At 44.5% G+C, this 20,897-nt stretch overlaps 2 protein-coding genes and 1 long non-coding RNA gene across 3 annotated transcripts; 2 read left to right on the top strand and 1 right to left on the bottom strand.

The window, feature by feature from the left end:
• Window positions 1-10: 10 nt before the first annotated feature.
• Window positions 11-3,317, top strand: LOC307085529. Its single transcript, XR_013812376.1, has 2 exons — window positions 11-60; window positions 2,924-3,317. It is a non-coding gene; the product is annotated as an uncharacterized lncRNA (long non-coding RNA).
• On the bottom strand, window positions 711-5,862 carry ndufv2 (NADH:ubiquinone oxidoreductase core subunit V2). Its single transcript, XM_079750346.1, has 8 exons — window positions 5,736-5,862; window positions 4,752-4,814; window positions 3,834-3,896; window positions 3,553-3,669; window positions 2,920-3,088; window positions 1,961-2,070; window positions 1,010-1,086; window positions 711-885 (listed from the first exon to the last, which is right to left on the bottom strand). Exons 1-8 carry the CDS (start codon window positions 5,775-5,777, stop codon window positions 792-794), a joined length of 735 nt encoding a protein of 244 aa, XP_079606472.1. The 5' UTR covers window positions 5,778-5,862; the 3' UTR covers window positions 711-791.
• Window positions 5,863-6,449: 587 nt separating this feature from the next.
• acss2l (acyl-CoA synthetase short chain family member 2 like) lies at window positions 6,450-20,001 on the top strand. Its single transcript, XM_079750234.1, has 18 exons — window positions 6,450-6,747; window positions 7,081-7,276; window positions 8,979-9,070; window positions 9,394-9,497; window positions 10,966-11,038; window positions 11,594-11,669; window positions 12,065-12,149; window positions 12,648-12,785; window positions 13,985-14,155; window positions 14,425-14,558; window positions 15,072-15,204; window positions 16,028-16,084; window positions 16,342-16,422; window positions 16,621-16,729; window positions 17,012-17,080; window positions 18,207-18,383; window positions 18,519-18,593; window positions 19,290-20,001. The coding sequence occupies exons 1-18, from the start codon at window positions 6,615-6,617 to the stop codon at window positions 19,415-19,417; spliced, it is 2,031 nt and encodes a 676-aa protein (XP_079606360.1). The 5' UTR covers window positions 6,450-6,614; the 3' UTR covers window positions 19,418-20,001.
• Window positions 20,002-20,897: the final 896 nt, after the last annotated feature.

The raw sequence follows: 20,897 nt of genomic DNA, 5'->3' as shown, positions 1-20,897 counted from the left end.
TCACGTGGTAGTTTGAGCCTCATCTAGCTTATAAGGACCTCGTCTGCGGGATGTAGATGGGTATGTCTCACAATTTAACTCCAATTGTGGTTGTTACATGTCAAACTGTTAAGGTGACATCGTTTGTGCTTTTTGTTTAACCATAACTTGTAGAATGTAGCTTCCGAGTAGCTGTTGGTTAAATACCTCGTTGTAACGTGGTTGTAAATGAGCGCTTGACGTCATTTTTTCCTCTGCTCCGGCCAGTAGCAACGTTATCACCCGTGTAAGCAATATAAAATATGTTTTTGGCACCTGAAGCCATTATTAAACACGGCTAGTATCTTCAATACAGTGCCGACCTCTGAAACGCAGCCTGAAACGTAGCCTACATTCAGCCGGGTATTTCTGTGTTGGTGGCGCAGTGACATTTTCACCAGCGGCGGTTAGTTTGCGCATGCGCTGCATTATATTTTGTTGCAGAACAAGCTTGAAATCACAAGAGGAAATCGGGGTGGGGGAGGGGCATCGACTAGACACGCATACACCTCAGTGGTGGGATGAAAATAAGCTGGCTGCTTCGGCCTGGCGTTGAGAATGCAAATACTAAATACATGTGCATTGCATTGTAATGCAATACTGCATCACAAGTAGCGTTTCGAACATTTAAAGCGCAGACCTCTTTATGTTATTGCAATATGCTGAATCATTGAGTGACACAGAGAGACAAGTACAGATACATTAATATTTTATTTACATATGCAATCATAAAACATATCAGTCTAGGGATTGGTTGACGCGGCCATCCGCGTTTAGAGGTCTGCTCTCACACCGATCCCCGGCCCGGGTGGGGGTTCAGTCAGAGAAGTTAGACCCCCGGCTGGCTCACAGGAGAAACGACCATTCCTAAGAGGCAAAGCCAAAAATATAAATGTGAATAAGAAAAAAAAATAAAAAGCTTTTCCTCTGAGAACTCGTGCTGTAGCAAGACATTATTTGATTGGAACATAAAATTGATGTTGGGAATTACCTTGGCCCAGGTGGCGGCACCCTCCCAGCCTTAAGTTCGTCAATAATGTGATCCATGTCCTCAGCAGTGAGGTCCTCCTGGATGCAAAGAGAAAAGATAGATCGTTGATGATACGAACAACGGGGCAAAGGGGGCAAATACACCGCCGCAAGGAAAACATTGCAATCAAGGCAACACACAACAAGTTAGGGCTAATGTGCGCGCTCTCTTCTGAGTGTTTAAATATAGATGCGGGTAGATTTGTTATTGCCTCAAAATGTCCCCCCTAGACGGGATACGGGATATTTTCCGTCCAATGGGGAATTAAAGAGGCCACGGGGCACCGTTTATGCCCTCCCCAGGGTTTTATCAAGGGGGTATTGGGACCACAAGACATTGTCTAACACACAGTGGTAAGGAGGTTAGTTAACCATAAAGTTTGCCACTTATCGCCCAGCCGTCCACTACCGTTAAATAGAGATGGCATCCAAGGGTAGATGGTGAACACATACAGGATACAGGAGTACTTAAGGTACTACACCATAGTGTAATCAAATCCTCGAAAAGGAAACACATCAGACTGTTTTTACTAGCGGTTTGCCTTTTTTTCATTGCTCCTGAGCTTTGTTAATCTGAACATGGGGATCTCATTGAGACTTCCCATTAGTTATATTGGATCGCTTTTAGCATATAGAGAAAGCCAGACCATAATCCTTCAATCGGACAAAAGGGCGCCTACATAACCCAGATACAATGAATGGTTGTTGCTACCCGTTGGATCTTCTAAAAATATCAAACATGATATAGGAACCATTTTATATGACATGCTTCTAGCCATTACTTGCTTGGCAAAATGATAGCAACCAAAACTGTTTAAATTAATCTAAATGGCGACCCTTTCTCAGCAGAACCTTATTTGGTTCATTTGTCCTCGACTCGGTGCACAGAGTGGTACAGGCAGGGAATACTCACATAGTAGTTGTCATTGATTTGAACCATGGGAGCGTTCACACAAGCACCCAGACATTCAACCTCAATGAGGGTGAACATCTTGTCGGGTGTAGTCTCCCCCACCTTGATACCTGAAGAAGACATTGAAAACACAGGCCCCGTGTTTAGTCCCCAATCACACTGCAAATGAGGGACTACCATTAAGCCAATCGTGCTAATGATCTAAAAACATACCAAATTCAATAGGATGTGTATATTGAATTCCTAAAGACATAGGATGTACATTTATGCCATAGTTATTGGATACATGTGGCAATACAGGGGGGGGTTGTGGGATGAGGACCGAGGAATGGACCAAGGTATCAGATTTAAAGTTAATTCTAGCTGAACAGGGTACATTAAATTCTGAGTGCGGAGATATGTTTGCAGGGTTTGTCACTTGTACTTTTTTAAGCGTTGTTATTGTGGCCATGTTTAGGGCCCTCTCATTCCACTTATGGTCCCTGAATCAGCTCCCCGTTTTCACAATGAAAGCCCTTCCATCATTTTATGCAAATCCATTGTAGTGTTTTGAAACCGAAGTAGACCATCCACTGTGGCTGAATAACAATATGTCACATCAGCAAAGCTAGTCCACTTCATCCTTTGTTGAGTGAATTCAATTACCTGGGGCACGGGGAAATAAATTACAAAGCACCACAGTATCTGTATGTGTAGGTTGTTTTTTACTCTTAATAGGATTTGACATGAGCTTCCATTGTTAACCACTGAAACAATAATTGCTAGTTTCTGGATTCAGACCAGGCGTGTAATACCTTTTTACTTAAAAACAACCGTCAAGTGCTCCAAAAAGTAGAACGATGATGCAGCTGTAAATGTACACATCTGTCCTCAATCTCAAAGAACCTATAAGAAAGTATGTTGGTCTTTTCTATCGGGGTCCTTATCGTGATAACGTGAACCGCTGCTGCTGCTCTCACCCAGTTTGGTTTTGAGGGCCTCCAGGATGCTGTCGGAGTTGCAGAGCATGCAGGGGGTCGTGGTGCAGATCTGGATGAAGTACTTCCCCACAGGCTGACGCAGGAACATGGTGTAGAACGTCGCCACCTCATACACTCTCATCGGAGCGACTTCCAGCACCTCTGCAACCTGCACCAAAACATGCACTCAAATCATTACTTTACTGCTCTGAAAAGAACGAGGGCACCTAGGGGTCTCGCTTCAGACAAACAGTTCAATTGCAGAAATGTCATTTGTCGGAATTGTTTGGTCGTCCCAGGCCAGGAAATTGCTATTGGTAGTTCCATTTGTCCATCTATCCTAAAGAAACTATGAATATTTAATCCACCATTTTCAATAAAGTCATTTTGAACAGAGATTTGATTATTGCCATGGTATTATTGAACACGTTGAGGCCCAATCAAATTATTCCTGTTTTAATCTCACCTAAGAAAACACATTGTTGTGGTGACAGCTAGTTCACATATCTTTCTGTGCGATTGTCTACATTATAAGAGCATCATTGAATCGGAAATGAACATTGGATGGGATTCTGGGAACCAAAGAACAGCATGTACAGGACAGCCAAGAAACTTGATTAGGAACAGCCGTACCTTGTTCATGGCGGAGATGGGTAGCCATCCATGTTGCCTCTGGGCTAAATCCAGAACTGGAATAGTGGCTGCCTGCTTGTGACCCACTGGGTACATAGAGATGATCGCATCAATTCTCTAGGGGAGAAATACATTGGAAAGAATTATAAATAATGTGGAATTACATAATCAGGAGAACTGTTTCTTTATTAATTTTAACTATACGGCAATCTTTTCCGTTACAATTAACTGGATTAAAGACCCTTGAGTAAAGAGCCCTTTTTTTTTTACATCCAACATACCTTTAGGTTCTCCGCAGTGAATTCAAAAGGGGTATCAGGGTTGTTGTCTGCGGTGTCCCTGTGCTGGAATGAAATGGTTAAGAATTGTTAGTTACACACATTTCTAGTTGTAAATAGTGAATGAACCATTTTTTCTTTTGAATTTGATATTGCTGGGTGTAGACAGTTGGGTTTGGAGTTCTTTTATTAAATATATGTAGGGTCATATGTGTGGCTTGAGCAGGCCAGGTGCTGTTTCCAACCATGAACAAAACCCTCACCACAGATGACAGGCAATGTACAGTATGTATTTTAAGTATTCCTGTCTCTGCACACTGCCCCCTTGTGAGTAAATGGGAAAAGCTCATTTTCATCGATGAACAGTCCTATCGACCTCAATTCCCATTTCATTTCTTTGATAGGAAGTTCAACACCAACACGTTTGTGAACATGATTTCTCTCACGTTCAAAAATGTGAAGGAAAAGACAAAACAATCGGCATGTCTCCTTTTGGGCAGGTTCAAACACATCGTGTCAGTCCCTGACACGATGGTCATCGAGGGACTGTTCTCATGGCAATTTTCCATGACATAATGTTGCAGCTCTGTAGAGCTACTTGGTGTACCTTTAAGAAAGCAGTACCTTTGAAGCTGACCAAAATAAATACATTAAAATTAATTTACCAATAGAAAGCTTAGAGGCACACTATTCTTCAGTACAATGTCATTCCAAGATCAATGGATAAATAAATATTAAGAAAATACTGCAGAAATATATATAGACTATTCTATTTTTAGTACAACAAAAATCAGAGGCAACCCCTTTCAGTGTAAACAGTACAACCATCCAATGAACTTGACCACATTTCACAGAGATGGAAGGACAATTTAAATACAAATATATAAATCTGCCCATTTCAGCAGGGAGGCAGTGACTTACCACAAAGATGCCTCCTGCTCCTGCACGTGCAGCAGACCGATGCAGACTTCTTACCTGCCTCGCCTGTTAACATGGAAAATAGGTCTTGTTTAATCACATCGCGGGGAACTTGCTGTACAGGTGGCAGTATCCAACAGATAATTATATCCACTTTACACATAACCAGATGAGAAATTTGCTAACACTTATTTATAGAAAATTAATTATTTTATTTTATTTTTTTTTACAATTTAGGCAACCTTATTTGGCTAAAACATGGTACACTAACCATTGGCTACATTGAATTGAATGTCTCCATCAGTGACAATGAGAAACACTGAATGCCTTTAGATCGATGCCTTTGGTTATTATTGTACCAAATTATACTGTATAATATTGATGTCATGCATATGTGTAATGGTAACTTGAAATTTGGATATGAATGAATTTGTTTAGATGCACCGTGTATATCCTTCGAAGGTTGTGACACTTCAATGTTTTCAATGTGATGGTTACGTGACCAGTAGAATGGTATATTACGTAGTGTTTGGTCACATAAGGCTGTGCTGTGCAAGTCATAGACAATATCTGACATAGGTGACTCACACATTGCCTGATTTTGTATAGTCGTAAGCCAAAAATGAAGAGATAATCAACATTGATTATAGTTAGGCTATTTTTATCAATCTGCATTCAATCACAATGTTTGTCCTCCTATGAAATATGCACCTTTACAAGATATCGAAATCTCAAAATGGCAATACTTTAAACATGTTATTGTCATTACAATTATCAAAAGTGCTTCCAAGTATGACCATATTTTATTCTGCCATAGTGTGTCAGCTTGCAAGGTAACCTAGCTTCCTTGCTAACATTGGCTAACGATAGCGGCCTGCACAACTTGCCCTTGTGACATGTCCTAGCCTATACATCTTACAGGACGAGGTTTAAAGTCTTAATATCTAACGTGATTATCGTAATATAGGTAGAGCAAAGATTCCGTACCGTTTGCGAAACCGCAGATCGAATAACAGAAGACAAAAACATGTTGATAAGTTTTTGTCCCGACGTGCTAACGCTGACACGGGACTTCGATGGCCGACCACAACATACAAACTGCGATCGGTCTCGATTATTCAGGTCTGGTAATGTGTGCAACGTCACTGGCACAACCAATGGATCGCTGATAGAAAAACTGAGATAAAAACATTACTGATACAACTAGTATTATAACCAAAATTCAAGAAGTATGTGTATACATGTCTACTTTGTTGATAGATAATACTTATAATGAATTATTCATCTTTTAATGTGAACGTGACCCTCATCGTTCAACATTGACAATGTAAAATCTAAATCTATTTTACAAGATTACAAAAGCTGCAGCGATCTTTTTATTTATAACAGGGTATGTCTGGTATTGACAGATGGTATCTATGTTTAGTGGGAGTTAATAACAGAAGCCTAGTCAGGAAGTTGTCTTACAGCGCTCTGTTTCGTTAATCTTTTATTTGACTCGGACGACCATTCCCAGAGTTTCAACACTTTGAATCCCAGCCATTCATCTGCCTACAAACATCCTTCCTCCGAATAGAAAACATAATGTGATAAACAGACCAGGGACTGTTCAACCAATGAAAAAGTAGGAGTGCCGAACGCTGCGAGAGTCATTGGTTCTATTGGAGCTGAGCAGACTGGAAGAGGCTCGGCCGACGGGTTCAAGGTGTGTCCACAGTGAACAGTTGACTTTCAGTACGCGGGCCCCTGAAGTGTTCTTACATTGGCCCAGGAGGACGGTCCAATCCACAGTGACATTGGATTTACCCCTCTTGCTGCGCATCATTAGATGATCTGTAGATTAGCCAGCAGTCTTGTCTCCTCAACATGGTTATTCCTGGGTCTCACTATATCGAGGAAAAGATGTATCATCCTCCGCTTGACTTGCAGAAAGATGCTCATGTGCCTGATTTCAACTCTTATCTGGAACTTTACAGAAAGTCTGTGGAGAATCCAGACGGTATGTCTCATACATTAGTGGTGTTGCCTGTGTGTGTGTGTGTGTGTGTGTGTGTGTGTGAGTGTGTGTGTGTGTGTGTGTGTGTGCGTGTGTGCGTGTGTGTGTGGGTGTGGGTGTGTGGATGTGTTTCTGGGATCAACACTGCTGTCCGGCTATCTGTTTGTGCATCAACATGTGTGTGCATACATCTCTGTCTTTTTCGGGCATGTTTTCGTGTGTTTTTGTCTGTCAACATGTGTAAGTCTGTTTGGATCTCTAACTTGCATTAAAGTGAACTATTTGGAACCAGGATCACCAGCACCACTATTACTTTAAAATGTCTTTCCTCACTAGCCTTCTGGAAAGGGATCGCGGATGAGTTTTTTTGGAAGAAGCCAGCAACAGGACCAATAATGCAGTACAACTTTGATGTGACTAAAGGCAACATTTTCATCAAATTCATGGAGGGAGCAAAAACCAACATCTGCTACAACGTCCTGGACAGGAACGTGAAAGACAAGAACCTGGGTGAAAAGGTGGCCTACTACTGGTAAGCATCATGGGTGGGGGAAAGATGAAACCACTGTCTGTCATCATTGCTGTCGAAAGGCATTTGATGCTATACATGAAATACATGGGCCTAAGTGTACGCTGACTCACATCACTGTGGCATGAATCTATTCATCCCAGTTAACCTCCATGACATCTCTTTTTACAAACATGTTGCTCAGGATTTTCCAGCAATAAAGAAGCCCATTTTAATGATTACAATTGAATGATTGAATTGTCATTGAAATAGATTCATATCTGGTCTTGCATTGCATCCACAAATATTAGATTGCCCTTCAACAAAGGTTGCTGTATAACAACCCAAGACCACACACCCTGTGTTATCATAGGCTCTTCTTTTAGTACGTTCATAATTTTATTTAAAAGGGTAAATATTTAACATCCGAGGCATCAATAAATGGTTCCGCCACAATGACGTTAATGACTGATGATTAAATGGGGAACTCGGACAACATAAACCCACATGACTTATGTAGTAACTGGCTGCACTCCATAGCAGCCCTTATGTCACTCTTCTGTGTCGCCACTGAGTCCTATTGATTCTTTCATTGGTCGTTCTTGCTTCACTTGCATAAGTCCTTCAAATTTGACAATGCAATTATGGTGTTGAGAATGAATGAGCATTTTAATAAAACCCTTTGAACCAGCACCTTTGCATGAAAAATGTCTGCCATTTCTAACACAAATGACCCTATAGTGTTGCCCTAATGTTTACAGGATATCGGTTTTTATTGGGCTTCAGTATACTGTCTGCACATAGTGGAGCGACCGTACAAGAATACTTTTCGAGGATTACACCCTCCTCAAAAAATAACATGGTGGGAAATTGTATGTAATGACCTCAACATCAAACCACATCTACTCTGTAGAAACTGGAGACAAAGGCGGCTCTGATGAGTTCCTTTGGTTGGATAAAGTCCACTGTATTCTAACCTTAGGAAGTTTCTGAACATCTTAAAGTGTCAAATGAACTGAGCTATTCTGGCTATAAAATGTGTTCCCTTTCAACTGCTTCCAAGAAACTTTAGGGGATTAATCATTAACTTGAGAATGTGTGGTAGTGTCTATTGCTGGTACTAAAATATTTGTTCACGTTTTAGCCTTGTCAGAGAGGTTATTCATATCCTATCTGTTGGCATTGATGGTATGAAGATAAGGGCATTAAAGGGGGGCTTTGAATAAGAAGCATCTTTTTAAATGTATAGAATAAAGCTGTCTGTGTGTGTCTTTTTTTTTTTTACAGTAGTAGTGCTTCCTTATGGCACTGCATTGAGGATTTAGCAGTAAATCATATCCCAGCTGTTATCAGCTCGTTGTACCAGCTTGTAGATGGTTGCCAAACGGGGTTACACATGTCAGAGTCAAGTTTAGCAGCAGGCAGGTTGCCAGGTTGACTACAGGCCTGGGTGGATGCAGAAACACTCCTGTCAAGTATCCAAACCTAATATAGGCATAGAGCCGCTGGTTGGAACACAATATCTCTTTCTATGTCAATTGATGAAGCAAAAGGCCTTTTTATATTTGCTATGTTATTACCAATTTGCTGTCGACATGGTCAGTGGCATGTAATGCAAGGATGAATGGGAACCTTGCTTTACATAAGGTAACACAGACACAATACGTCACTTCATGTCCTACTATTATTGGTTTATGGTTGTATTTCTGTGGCTTTGTCCTCCCAGGGAGGGGAACTCTCCCGACCAGACCTTGGTCATCACCTATGGCCAGTTGTTGGGTCAGGTGTGCAGGTGTGCCAATGTCCTGAAGAAGTTGGGTAAGGAGAATGGACTACACTCCCCGTTCTTCAATATTAGACTGTTCATTTCAAGGATAATTTAATACTACTGATTTGTAAGTTACCCTTTTCTCTGCCTTGCACATGCAGTTTATTGTTTTTCATATTTCTATTGTCTATTGTTCCACTGATTGCAGCTGATGCGTTCTTATTTATACACTGATTGCTTCAAGTTAGATTCACAGGAGCCCAATCATTTTGCAAACCGCAACAGAACCATTTCATTTCAATGGCAATTTCCGCCAGTGGTTTTCAGTCAACATGTAGTGTTGTGTTTATGTGTCTTTGTTGCCTTGATCCAGGTGTAAAAAAGGGGGATCGAGTGGCTATCTACCTTCCTATGATCCCAGAGCTGGTGTACACCATGCTGGCCTGCGCCCGGATAGGAGCCGTCCACTCAATCGTGGTGAGTTCTTCCAACAAACAGCCCTGCTGCACCCTTGAGGGCTGATTATGGTCCCACGTTCATGCAACGCAAGGGGGTTACGGACTTGCGGACCCTCCTTGCGTCCACCGCAAGGGCCTGACGTGCGCCTCCCAAAAATGTTAACCTTGCGTCGAGGCGACGCAGCAGCGAGGGCTGTGATTGGTCCGCTCACTAAATCCCGACGCAGAACCATAAAGGTTCACGACTGTGTCCAAGTGTCTGCGTGGTCATTACATTGCGTGAACGTGGAACCATAATCAGCCCTTCACCTGTTATTAGGATAGCACAATTAGGTAACAAATGGCCTAAAATGTATGCCTGCCAAATCAGATGATTTGTATCAAATCATGATACAAATGAAAGCAAGAATTCACTCATACATTCCTATATATTTTTATCTCATTGTTCACCCTCAAATGGGATCAGGAAATTCAGTGTCTTCTGTGTCTAATCCCAAATGAGTTGGGAGGTCCCCTTTCTTTCGGCAAGGAGAGACAGAAGTAGGTTAGCGGTGTTTGTTTCACTGACCCAGATTTCCCATTGGAAATAGGCTATCAACTGTGATAATGTGATAATAACCTAGAGCGTAATCACCGCTTGATGGTCATTTAGGACCATTTACGCAGAACCCTGCATGCTTTCACTGGTGTCCTAATATAAGCTAGCTATATGGGTCAGACGCTTGCCATTTCTATCCAATCTTCAGAAAGAATCTTGCTAGCAAACTAAAAGTATTATAGCTATTCAACCACCCACAGCCAAGTACAGCTTAGCATTACACTTAAACCATGTGCTGGCTACTCTGGAATGGTTTATTTTTATCATGCATGCTGGGCTATTTTTCCACAGGCTAAAATGTTAGCATCCCCCGGTTGTCCTTGATCATTGTGCTCGTAAATTCACTAATGCGGGGGCTGGTGTGTGTGTGTGTGTGTGTGTGTGTGTGTGTGTGTGTGTGTGTGTGTGTCCTAGTGTTAGTTTCCATAGTGAGAAGCATCATTTGTTAAAGGGCGTCATTATGCAAATCCAAGGACTTGTTAATATGCAGATGCTAACTCTCTTTGAAGTGTATCAACTCCTAGAATAGAATTACTCCACCAACTGAAAATGTAGTTGGACTTATATAAAGTATAACATAGATCTATGTATATATATTAATAGCTAATGCTCTGCAGGCTGTGCCACTCCCGGCATTGAGTCTCGAATCCTAACGCTGTTCTCCATTTTGATACATTATAGTCTTAGTATTAATATTAATATATAAACCTGAAGCAGAACGCACATGCCTACTAGGCAAGCGCCTCAGAAACTCCTCAAAGTAACTCTGCTTCTGTGTCATATCTTCCCCTTCTCTTCTTCCCTCTCTGGTGTGTGTGTGTGTGTGTGTGTGTGTGTGTGTGTGTGTGTGTGTGTGTGTGTGTGTGTGTGTGTGTGTGTGTGTGCATAGTTTGCAGGCTTCTCCTCTGAGAGTTTGTGTGAGAGGATCGTTGACACCCAAAGCTGTGTGCTGGTGACAGCAGGTACACTTTACAATCCCAATTCCTCACCTCACACAAAAGCCTTGGGACTATCACACAAGCCCTTTTCACAGGCACATTGCTCAAAGGGGTGTTTTTGGGCCTGCAGTGAAGCAGGAGGAGGGAGAAAACTACTGAATAGGATCAAAGCGGTTAGCTGTGGTCATAGGGGTTTTGGTAACATCGGCCATATAGGGTGGGCACAGTTCGAATAATTGCGGTCAATGGAATTTGATAGCGGATAGAATCTTTTAGAGGGTTAGGTTTGTGATGGTGTTGGGTAAACAGTATGTATTTATTATATTGGATCATTGTGTACAAAGGGTCGTTCATAGGAACTGTTCATAGGACAATTCGTTCCCTTGACCCCATTTTGTCAGCGTTGCTTAAAAGTGTAAAAACAATCGAAGATGCATTGCTTGCTGACTGTATGATTTACAAAACATGGAGATGTTATGCAGATATTATCGCTTAACTTACATATTTGCTATGTAAACATTTCCATTTCCGGTCACCGCTGCCTCTCTCTCCTATGGATGCTGCGGGGATGCGTCTCAGACGGTGTATACCGAGGAGAGAAACTGGTCAACCTGAAACAGATAGCAGACGAGGCTCTAGAGAAGTGCCTGGAGAGGTCAGTGTCCACAAGGAGCTCTCTGTTTGCTTACTTCCGCCAGCAACAACCGGACCTGACCCGGGCGCGATGAGTCACACTGTGTGCACAGTTTCAATGCGCGCACAAACACAACCCACACATGCATGAGCACACACACGCAAACACACGCACACATGTGGAGCTGTTGACCTCATCAGTGAACATCATCAGCTCTCCTAAGACGCCTGCTTGCCCAACCACTTTTATCCTGCCAGAAACGGATGGCTGTGAACAGTGAGGCCTTGATATTTCTTGATCCATACCATGACATGGTACAGGTCCCTTACCTGGCACAGTTAGCTGGCACAGATAGATGCCTGCATAGGTGTCTGGACGCATTTGAGTTGAACCAAAACACATTCATCTTGTTGCAGGTCATCGCCCTGTGTCACAAAATGTCTGGTGGTCAAACACCACGGGCTCAGGACCCCAAACGGGGGGGCCTGCCACGGACTGCAGGTGAGTGGTGATCTTGTAACGGTCCACACCTGGGCTCCAGTGGCCAGGTCACAGCCAGGAAGGAGTCTGTGGGGAGGAGCTTCACTGCATTTAGGATATGATAAGATCATACTTTTATTGATCCCAGATGGGGAATTGGAGAACAAAGCACTGAGGAAGTACCGGTGGTCAGTGTCAGATGTGTAGCATTTGGTAATGTTTACGATATTTTTTGCAAAAGATAATACGCCCCACACACACACACACACAGACACACACAGACACACACACACACACACACACACACACGCACACACACACAGGTTAAGCCCCTCTATCGCACTCCCTTTCTCATTTAATTGGCATCTTTAAATTCAAGGCTGGAATGGTTGGATACGGTGATGACATGAAGTGATTTTCACACGCGCACACACACACAAACACACACGCACGCACATACACAAAGAGGCCTGCATTTCTGGGGGTGCATAGCTGGGTCTCTGTGTGTGTGCTGCTCAGACGTCCTGGGACAGTGGGTGTGACGTGTGGTGGGACGAGGCCATGCGGGGCGCGTCGGAGGAGTGTGATCCCGAGTGGATGGACGCTGAGGACCCCCTCTTCATCCTCTACACCAGCGGCTCCACCGGAAAGCCCAAGGTAGCTACACCAACACCCCCTGGTGGGGCCTCAATGGACGGGTGGAGATTATGACCACCCGGGTTGGGTCCTGACCCGGTGCCATGGCAACACGAACAACCCAACCATGGTGGGGGTTTCCGGTTTTTCATGTTGAATTGTGCCATCGATTCCACCAGCTATTTAGGCCCCGTCCGCACGGAGCCGAAGTGGGCGTAAAAAACGATCCGGTTTCGTTTCATGCGGTTCAGGAATATCTCCGTAAAGAACAGATTCATTGCGGAACGGCATCGAGCTGTAGACACGCTGTAGTAAATACTCAAGGCGCTGGTTCTCCAGAGGAAAGTGGAGCGCATCAAGCCTGCGTGCATACAGCCTGCGCGCTGTCCGCAAACGTTCAGTCACGAGGAGATTCAACCTTTTAAATTGAGCAGAAATACTTTTTAATGTACAGTTAGTGACAACATTTATCAAGGGGCTGTATTTAAAGCTACAAAAAGAATACAAATGAAAAATAAAATGACGTCTGACGTCGCCCAGCTGGTGGGGGGCTAATGACGTCATCGTTTGAGTTTCACACACGAATCCTAACACGAAACTGCATAAGGTCCGGATAGATTTGAAACCGCCCTCGGACATGGTTTCAGAAATGTGCGGTTTTGGGCACCGGACGGTCGGCCGAAACACACAAGGCTTATGCGGTTTCACCAAAAAATCGGTTCCGTGTGGACAGGGCCTAACTCTGAGTCGTTTTTGCCAGCAGGGGGCATGTCCTTTCCATGACTTTTTACTTCCACAGTGGGCGTGTTGTGGTTCGTGTCATGTTTCATATTAAGGGTGACAGGCTTACATATGGCCAGAAGTCGGAATGGATATTCTCTGACAATTTAAGTTGACCATATCAATATTCTGAACATACCGTGTTGAAACATTTTAAGCCATCATGTCTTCAGTGACAACTTTGTTAAAATTTGGTGTCACAGTTTTGGTTAGCTGTGACTGCTGTCCACAGTCAAATTGAAATAGAGCTATATTGTTTTATACGAGCAGGCATTCACATTCTGAGGAGTGAGTCATAATGCTGCACACTGGGCTCTTTGTGTCAGTCGGCCAATTCATTTCCTTGAACGGGTATGTGCCTCTTTGCATCTGTGCGTGTGATTTTGTGTGTGCGTGACGTGTGTGCGTGACGTGTGTGCGTGTGTGTGTACCGTACACAGGGTGTTCTCCACACGGTGGCCGGCTACCTGCTCTACACATCGCTGACCTTCAGGTGTGTCTTTGATCATCGCCATGACGACGTGTACTGGTGCACCGCCGACATTGGCTGGATCACAGGCCACTCCTACATCACCTACGGCCCGCTGGCCAACGGCGCCACCAGTGTCCTGGTGAGAGGAGCCCCCCCCCCCCCCCCGCGATGATCGTGGGGCGCCGCGCCCTTTTATAGGTCATGCGGTGTATGTGTGCTGTGGGGTTCTTGTTGAATTATGCACATGCTTGTGGATTGTGGTGTGTCATTGTGTCGTTGCGTGTGTGTGTTTTCGTGTGTGTGTTTTCGTGTGTGTGCGTGTGTGTGTTTTTGTGTGTGTGTGTTTTCATGTGTGTGTGCGTGTATTTTCGTGTGTGTGTGTGTGTTTTCGTGTGTGTGTGTGTGTAGTTTGGGGGCGTCCCCGTCCACCCACACGTAGGGCGTTACTGGGAGGTCATTGAGAAATACAAAGTGACCAAGTTCTACACGGCACCCACCGCCCTCCGCCTGCTGATGAAGTACGGACACGAGCCTGTGGAGAAGTAAGGCGTGCACGCACACACACGCGCGCACACACGCGCGCGCGCGCGCGCACACACACACACACACACACACACACACACACATAAACATACACACACACAGGAAAACACACACACAGACACACACGAACACACAAACAAACAAACACACACACAAACACGAACACACACACACACACGAAAACACACACACACAAAAACACACACACACAAACAAACATACACACTCGCACACAAAAACACACACACACACACACACAAACATACACACTCACACACGAAAACACACAGACACACACGAACACACACACACACGAAGGGGAGGGGCCCACTTGGATTCATTCTCCTTCCTAACGGGAGCGGTGCCCCATTTGAGCAGCCCAATAATCTGAGTTAGGTTTGGATCAGGTTAAGCCCCTTAACCACGCTTCCATTTCTCATTTAAACTGGCATCTTTAAACTCCAAGACTGGGGCGGCTGGAGGCGTGAGGTGATTCCAGTTGTTTCCTTCAGGTACGACCTCTCCAGCCTGAGGATCCTGGGCACTGTGGGAGAGCCCATCAACCCAGAGGCGTGGCACTGGTACTACGAGGTGGTCGGGCGGAGCCGCTGCCCCGTGGTCGACACCTTCTGGCAGACGGAGACGGTAAGGCCTCGCGCCCGCGGCACCGTCCATTGGCGGATCCCCGTTGACTTTGAACGGGGGACGGACGCGCAATGCGTCGTGGATCCGTCCGCTCCGTTGGATCTGTCGGCGCCGTCGAAAAGTTTAAAAATGTTCTACTTTTTTCGGCGGCGATGGATCCGTCATCTAATCAGATCGCTTATGCGAATGTAAGCACTGTGACACTACTCGGGCTCTGACGACCCTGGAAAGCTCCCCCGTCCGTCAGCCACGCCTTCCGACGTCCGTTGACGGACGGTGCAGTGGGCGCGAGGCGTGAAGGGCTGATTATGGTCCCACGTTCATGCAACGCAAGGGGGTTACGGCCCCCTTACGTCCTTGCGGACCCTCTTCGCATCCACCGCAAGGGCCTGACGTGCGCCTCCCGAAAATTGTAACCTTCCGTCGAGGCGACGCAGCTGCAAGGGCTGTGATTGGTCCGCTTGCTAAAATCCGGCGCAGAACCGTAAAGGTTCAAGACTGCGTCAAAGTGTCTGCGTGGTCATTGCGTAGCGTGAACGTGGAACGATAATCAGCCCTTAAGTGCAGGATGTTTGGTGCCACCAATGGCGGCCTATTACCAGCAGCGATCGCAGTGACCCATGTTTCACCACTTTATCTGTGGCCTGTATCTATGGATTACATATTCATTAGTTACTAAACCCAGGGCCATCATAAATCATGCGTTATTACGGCTTCCTACATGTATTTGCATTTAGTACGTATACAATATACAGTGTTGGTCATGAGCATGAAAAGCTCTTTGTCGCTGCTTGTCAGTCATTTAACTCCCCTGTCTTTCCAGGGAGGTCACGTTCTGACCCCGCTGCCCGCTGCCACGCCTCTGAAACCTGGATCGGCTGTGAGTGACACCAACGGCCACTTAGTCCAGTCTTAGCTTCATCCACTATACTAGCCGCCATGTTTGTAGTTTTTCTTTAGTGGGTCATGGAGTTGAAATGGTTTTGATGGGGTCTTCTCATTTCGTTCTGTATCAGAACATAAGGACTCGGCACTCAGCTGCGGGTTATTGTCAGGAGACATCCAGCGTTGCATTGTGGAGGTTAAAATGGATTCTTGACGGGATGTCATAGTAATAATTCCGTTGCCACATTTCAGACATTACCTTTCTTCGGGGTGGAGCCGGCCATCCTGAACGAACACGGAGAGGAACTGGAAGGAGAGGGTGAGGGTTATCTGGTAAGTTCACAAAATATACGTATAAAGACCAATAAACATAGGAATAATTCCTACCAATAACTTATTTTTTCCCCCATCATCCCAATAGACTCAAAGTCATAAACTGTTGGCTGCCACAAAGATACAACATGACTAAATGTTGTATGTATGTATGATGTATGCGGTAGAAGGAACATTTGTTTTGTCTTCTCTCTATAGGTGTTCAAGCGACCTTGGCCAGGAATGATGCGCACGGTGTACAAGAACCACGAGCGCTTTGAGAACATTTACTTCAAGAAATTCCCTGGCTTCTATGTGACTGGTGACGGTACGTCAAACACACACATACTAAATACTACTCCATCTGTTGTGTGAGGAAATCTACCTTCAAATGTTTACACACTCTAACGTAATGCTGACAAAATGGGTACCTTCCCATGATCTGGGGACCAAACAACCATGCATATAGTTTTTGCACTTGGATCCAAAATAAACGTATTAATATAACAACCGGACTAGTTTAAATGGAATATGTTTTTCATTGGCTGATAACTTGGTGGAAAGAGGATTGATGGAAAAGCATTTTTGTCCCTTGCTCTCTCTTTCTCAGGTTGCAGGCGAGATAAAGACGGCTATTACTGGATCACAGGCAGAATAGACGACATGTTGAACGTATCGGGTAATACTGACATAGTCCACTAAAGTATTTGTGCCACTAGCTTAGATTGTATCATGAATGTTATTGTTTTACAGTAACCTGCTTTGATTACTGTTAGGATTGGCCCAAGCCATGTCCAATCATTGACGTCATTTGTGTGATTTGTCACTTGGAATCTCGTTCTTCCATTGGGTATCAGCTAACCTGAGAACCAGACAAATCTGCAAGCTAATGTTATATGTGTTCTGAATATGTGTCAGCCCGCCGTTCTGATCAGACAGATTTCAAGCAGACCTGGCCTGGGTCGGCCCAATCACCGTCATGAAGTAAACAGTGCTCATCACTCTGTCATACATCTGGGTGGACACGCCCACCTGGGATGTCAGAAGCTGCACATTGTTTTCAAAACCGCTTGTAACGGCTAATCACACTCACACCTGGTGGTATATAAGTAAGGGATAATGCCCGACGAGGTGTCCATTATCAGGAATTAATGGACAACGCGGAAGTCCATTAATTCCTGATAATGGACACCTCGAAGGGCATTATTCCGCTTATACCATGGTCACTTGCCAAAGAAAATAAATTAAGACCATTCATTTATATTTTCATGCGTTTTACAATCCAAATATAAAGTTTTTCACAAGCCATAACTTTGTTTCCCTGGTAACGCCTGAGGGTTGACAAATTCCTGGAACAACCGTTACCATCCCGTAAGGTTCTTATGCAATGGATCGTTGTTCACTACTCCAGTAATTAGGACAGACCTTAGCTACGACTTCGCAGCGGGAGGTATTCTAGTCCGCTCAGCTATGCGCCAGAGAGCTAACATTATGCATTGTACATATTTAGAATTTGAAATTCGTCCCAGCCTTTATACCGCAGATACTATAGGGTCTATAGCATATAACCGCGTTTTCTGATTACAGTTTAATGCATTTTTCACAATTAGCCAGCTCTCGTTTTGAAGGCTGAACAGACAATTTGACTGGAACTGCTTAGCAGGTGTCCGTATATCAGGAGTTAATGCACACCCTTCAGCCAATCAGAATCGAGTATTCCCCCAGACCGTGGTATAATAAAAAATAAAGTAATATAATATGTCCCCTTTAAGCGGTTCCCCTCCCCTTGTGGCCCCGCCCCCCAGGTCACCTGATGAGCACGGCGGAAGTTGAGGCCGCCCTGATGGGCCACCTGTCGGTGGCGGAGGCGGCGGTGGTCAGCCGTCCCCACAAGGTGAAAGGGGAGTGCCTGTACTGCTTCGTGAGCCTCAAGGACCACCTGGAGTTCACCCCCCCCCTGGAGAATGAGCTGAAGAGGCTGGGTGAGGGCACCGGCTGGGGAGGACAGGACAGATACCTTTTGGGTCGCACTGGTCAGATCTTTGGGAGTTGTACTGGTTTGAGTGGTGGGAGGTTTCGAGTGACTTACCGTCTTTGTGTGTTGTTTTTTTTTCCAGTGAGAGAGAAAATTGGACCGATCGCCACACCGGACTTCATCCAGAACGCCCCTGCACTCCCAAAAACTCGCTCAGGTAGGTTTTCACATGTGTAAAACCCTTGTGTATTTTGCATTGAAGACTTATTTAACAACAAGAATTAGCGTGTGAGATTCAGACAATATCTATAATGATATGGGGATTTTTCTTGTCAAACATAATGAACAACATAAGCTCTTTAGCGCTTCCATTGCGTAGTACACCATCTCTATAGTCCTAGAGGGCCCCCTATTGGCATAGTTCTATACAGCGTTCACCTATGTGTTGGCGTGCGAGCTGTATTGTTTGTTTTTACCTGTTGACTACGTAAGGGATAATGTATAGAACGCCGGTCATTATCGGGAAAATAAGCCCAGGCAGAAGCCCTGAAGGCGCTTATTGTCGATAATGACCGGCGTCGCTCTATACATTATCCCGCTTATTACACGGCTACTTGCTAAAATGAAGAAAATGACTTCACACGGTGTGTCTTTTTACAATTACCATTCGTAGTGTTGATCAGCAGTGAAATAGTCAGCCAAAGACGTTGACGTCGCTTAGCAACCGAATATGCTGGGGTCGATAAGTTATCGCAATTATCGAAAAAATAATTCACCGCCGGAAGTCGGGAAGGCCCATGCAAGTGAACGGAGCGCTCCACAGCATTGAGAGGAGCCGCGTGATGAAGCTCAATAATGGAGTTGTTGTAGTGTTTGTCGTTGTGGTACCGCTGACCCCAGTCTGTCTCTATAGGGAAGATAATGCGGAGGATCCTGAGGAAGATCGCACGCAGCGAGAGTGACCTGGGCGACCTCTCCACCCTGGCAGACCCCAAGGTGGTGGAGGTCCTACTCAGCCAGAGATCCCAGGCCTTAGCCTGAAACAGTCCTTTCCCAGGTCGCGCTACACATCTGTAGTGTAGTTCTTTCAGAGGGACGTCTCCTCGCAGGGTCTTCCAGGAGTTCTGTTCTGTAGTTCAGCCTCAGACTGTGTTTTCAACGTTGGGCTGATAACTTTCACCGGTGTCCCAGATTAATTCCCTCCGTGTCTCTTTTTCATGTCCCCTTTTCTAAATGAACGTCTTTTTTTTTTTACCTTGTTTGAATTTTTCTTAACAGGCACTTAACAAAAATATCTTGTAATATAATATATAATATACTTATAATATATATGGAGATAATGATAAGGTTAAAAGAGGCAAACACAAACACACAAGCTATGGCGAATATTTCTCTCAATCTTGACTTAGTGACCTCATATTGATATCACTTTTCAAAATGTAATCATAAAATGCCAGTAATGAGATAGGTGTTTCTTTTAAACATGAGGGGAGAAAATAATTATTTTCTCCATCGAAGCAACTGCCTGACAGACAGCATTCAGCTTTGTTCAATTTTGTGGAATATATATATTTTAATGACTACTGATGATTATTTTGTTATGACTTGCAAATAAACGTTTTAATATTTAAGAAATGTATCGTCTCTCAAATTTCACGAGCAGAGAAATGGTAGATAGATTAACAGAGGGGGAAGAATAACTGAGAAACGTTACAAATCCTGTTAGAACGCAGCTGAGACTCCACTGGCAGACATATGCCGTATTCAGAAGTGAAATAACGCCCCCTTGTGGTAGTAATAAAACCCTGCAGTTGGCCTTGCTTATAGTGTTTGAGTTCGTTTCAAAGGCCGCATGCATTTTTTTTATGCCTCAGAGCTAGCAGTAAAACGTCCCTGATGATCGAATCGGTTCAACAGAGTGCAGCAATTAAGAAGCGCAGGGTTAAAGAGGGGGGATGGAGCGATCCGGCTGAGAGCATCGTGAGCTTTTTACCTTCATCTGTAGAGTCTTGGAGGATCTGGAGTCGTCCAAACAAATATTCAGTGGGCTCACTTAGCGTCATCTTTTTCCTTGTTCGTTAAAAAAAAATGCATTGTATCAGGGTCACAAAGGTTCCTCAGGACCCAAAGTCCTCGAGAGAGAATGAATAGAATAGAATGGAAACCTTAATTGCCACACAACAAAGTTGGTGGTATTTATGAACGTGGCCATCTCATCAGAACGTCGACCCACCCATTAACACCACAGCTCTGACACCGTTGAACACCACGGCAGCAGCGGCCGGTATTTGAAGATGCTGTTGCTATGGCAACGATGACCACCGCCCGAACCGCCCGCCCCCCCACCGTCTCATCTCAACCCCAATCCGGTCTCTGGTTCATCAGTACACACAATCATTGACATGTGTGTGTGAACATGCCTGTTCACAACACTCATATATGCAGCACGTGCTCTTGCCCTCACACACACACACACACACACACACACACACACACACACACACACACACACACACACACA

This window comes from Pollachius pollachius (assembly GCF_949987615.1).
Source record: "Pollachius pollachius genome assembly, chromosome: 14".
NCBI classification, from domain to species: Eukaryota; Metazoa; Chordata; class Actinopteri; order Gadiformes; family Gadidae; genus Pollachius; species Pollachius pollachius.
This window is presented reverse-complemented; position numbering and strand designations above follow the sequence as displayed.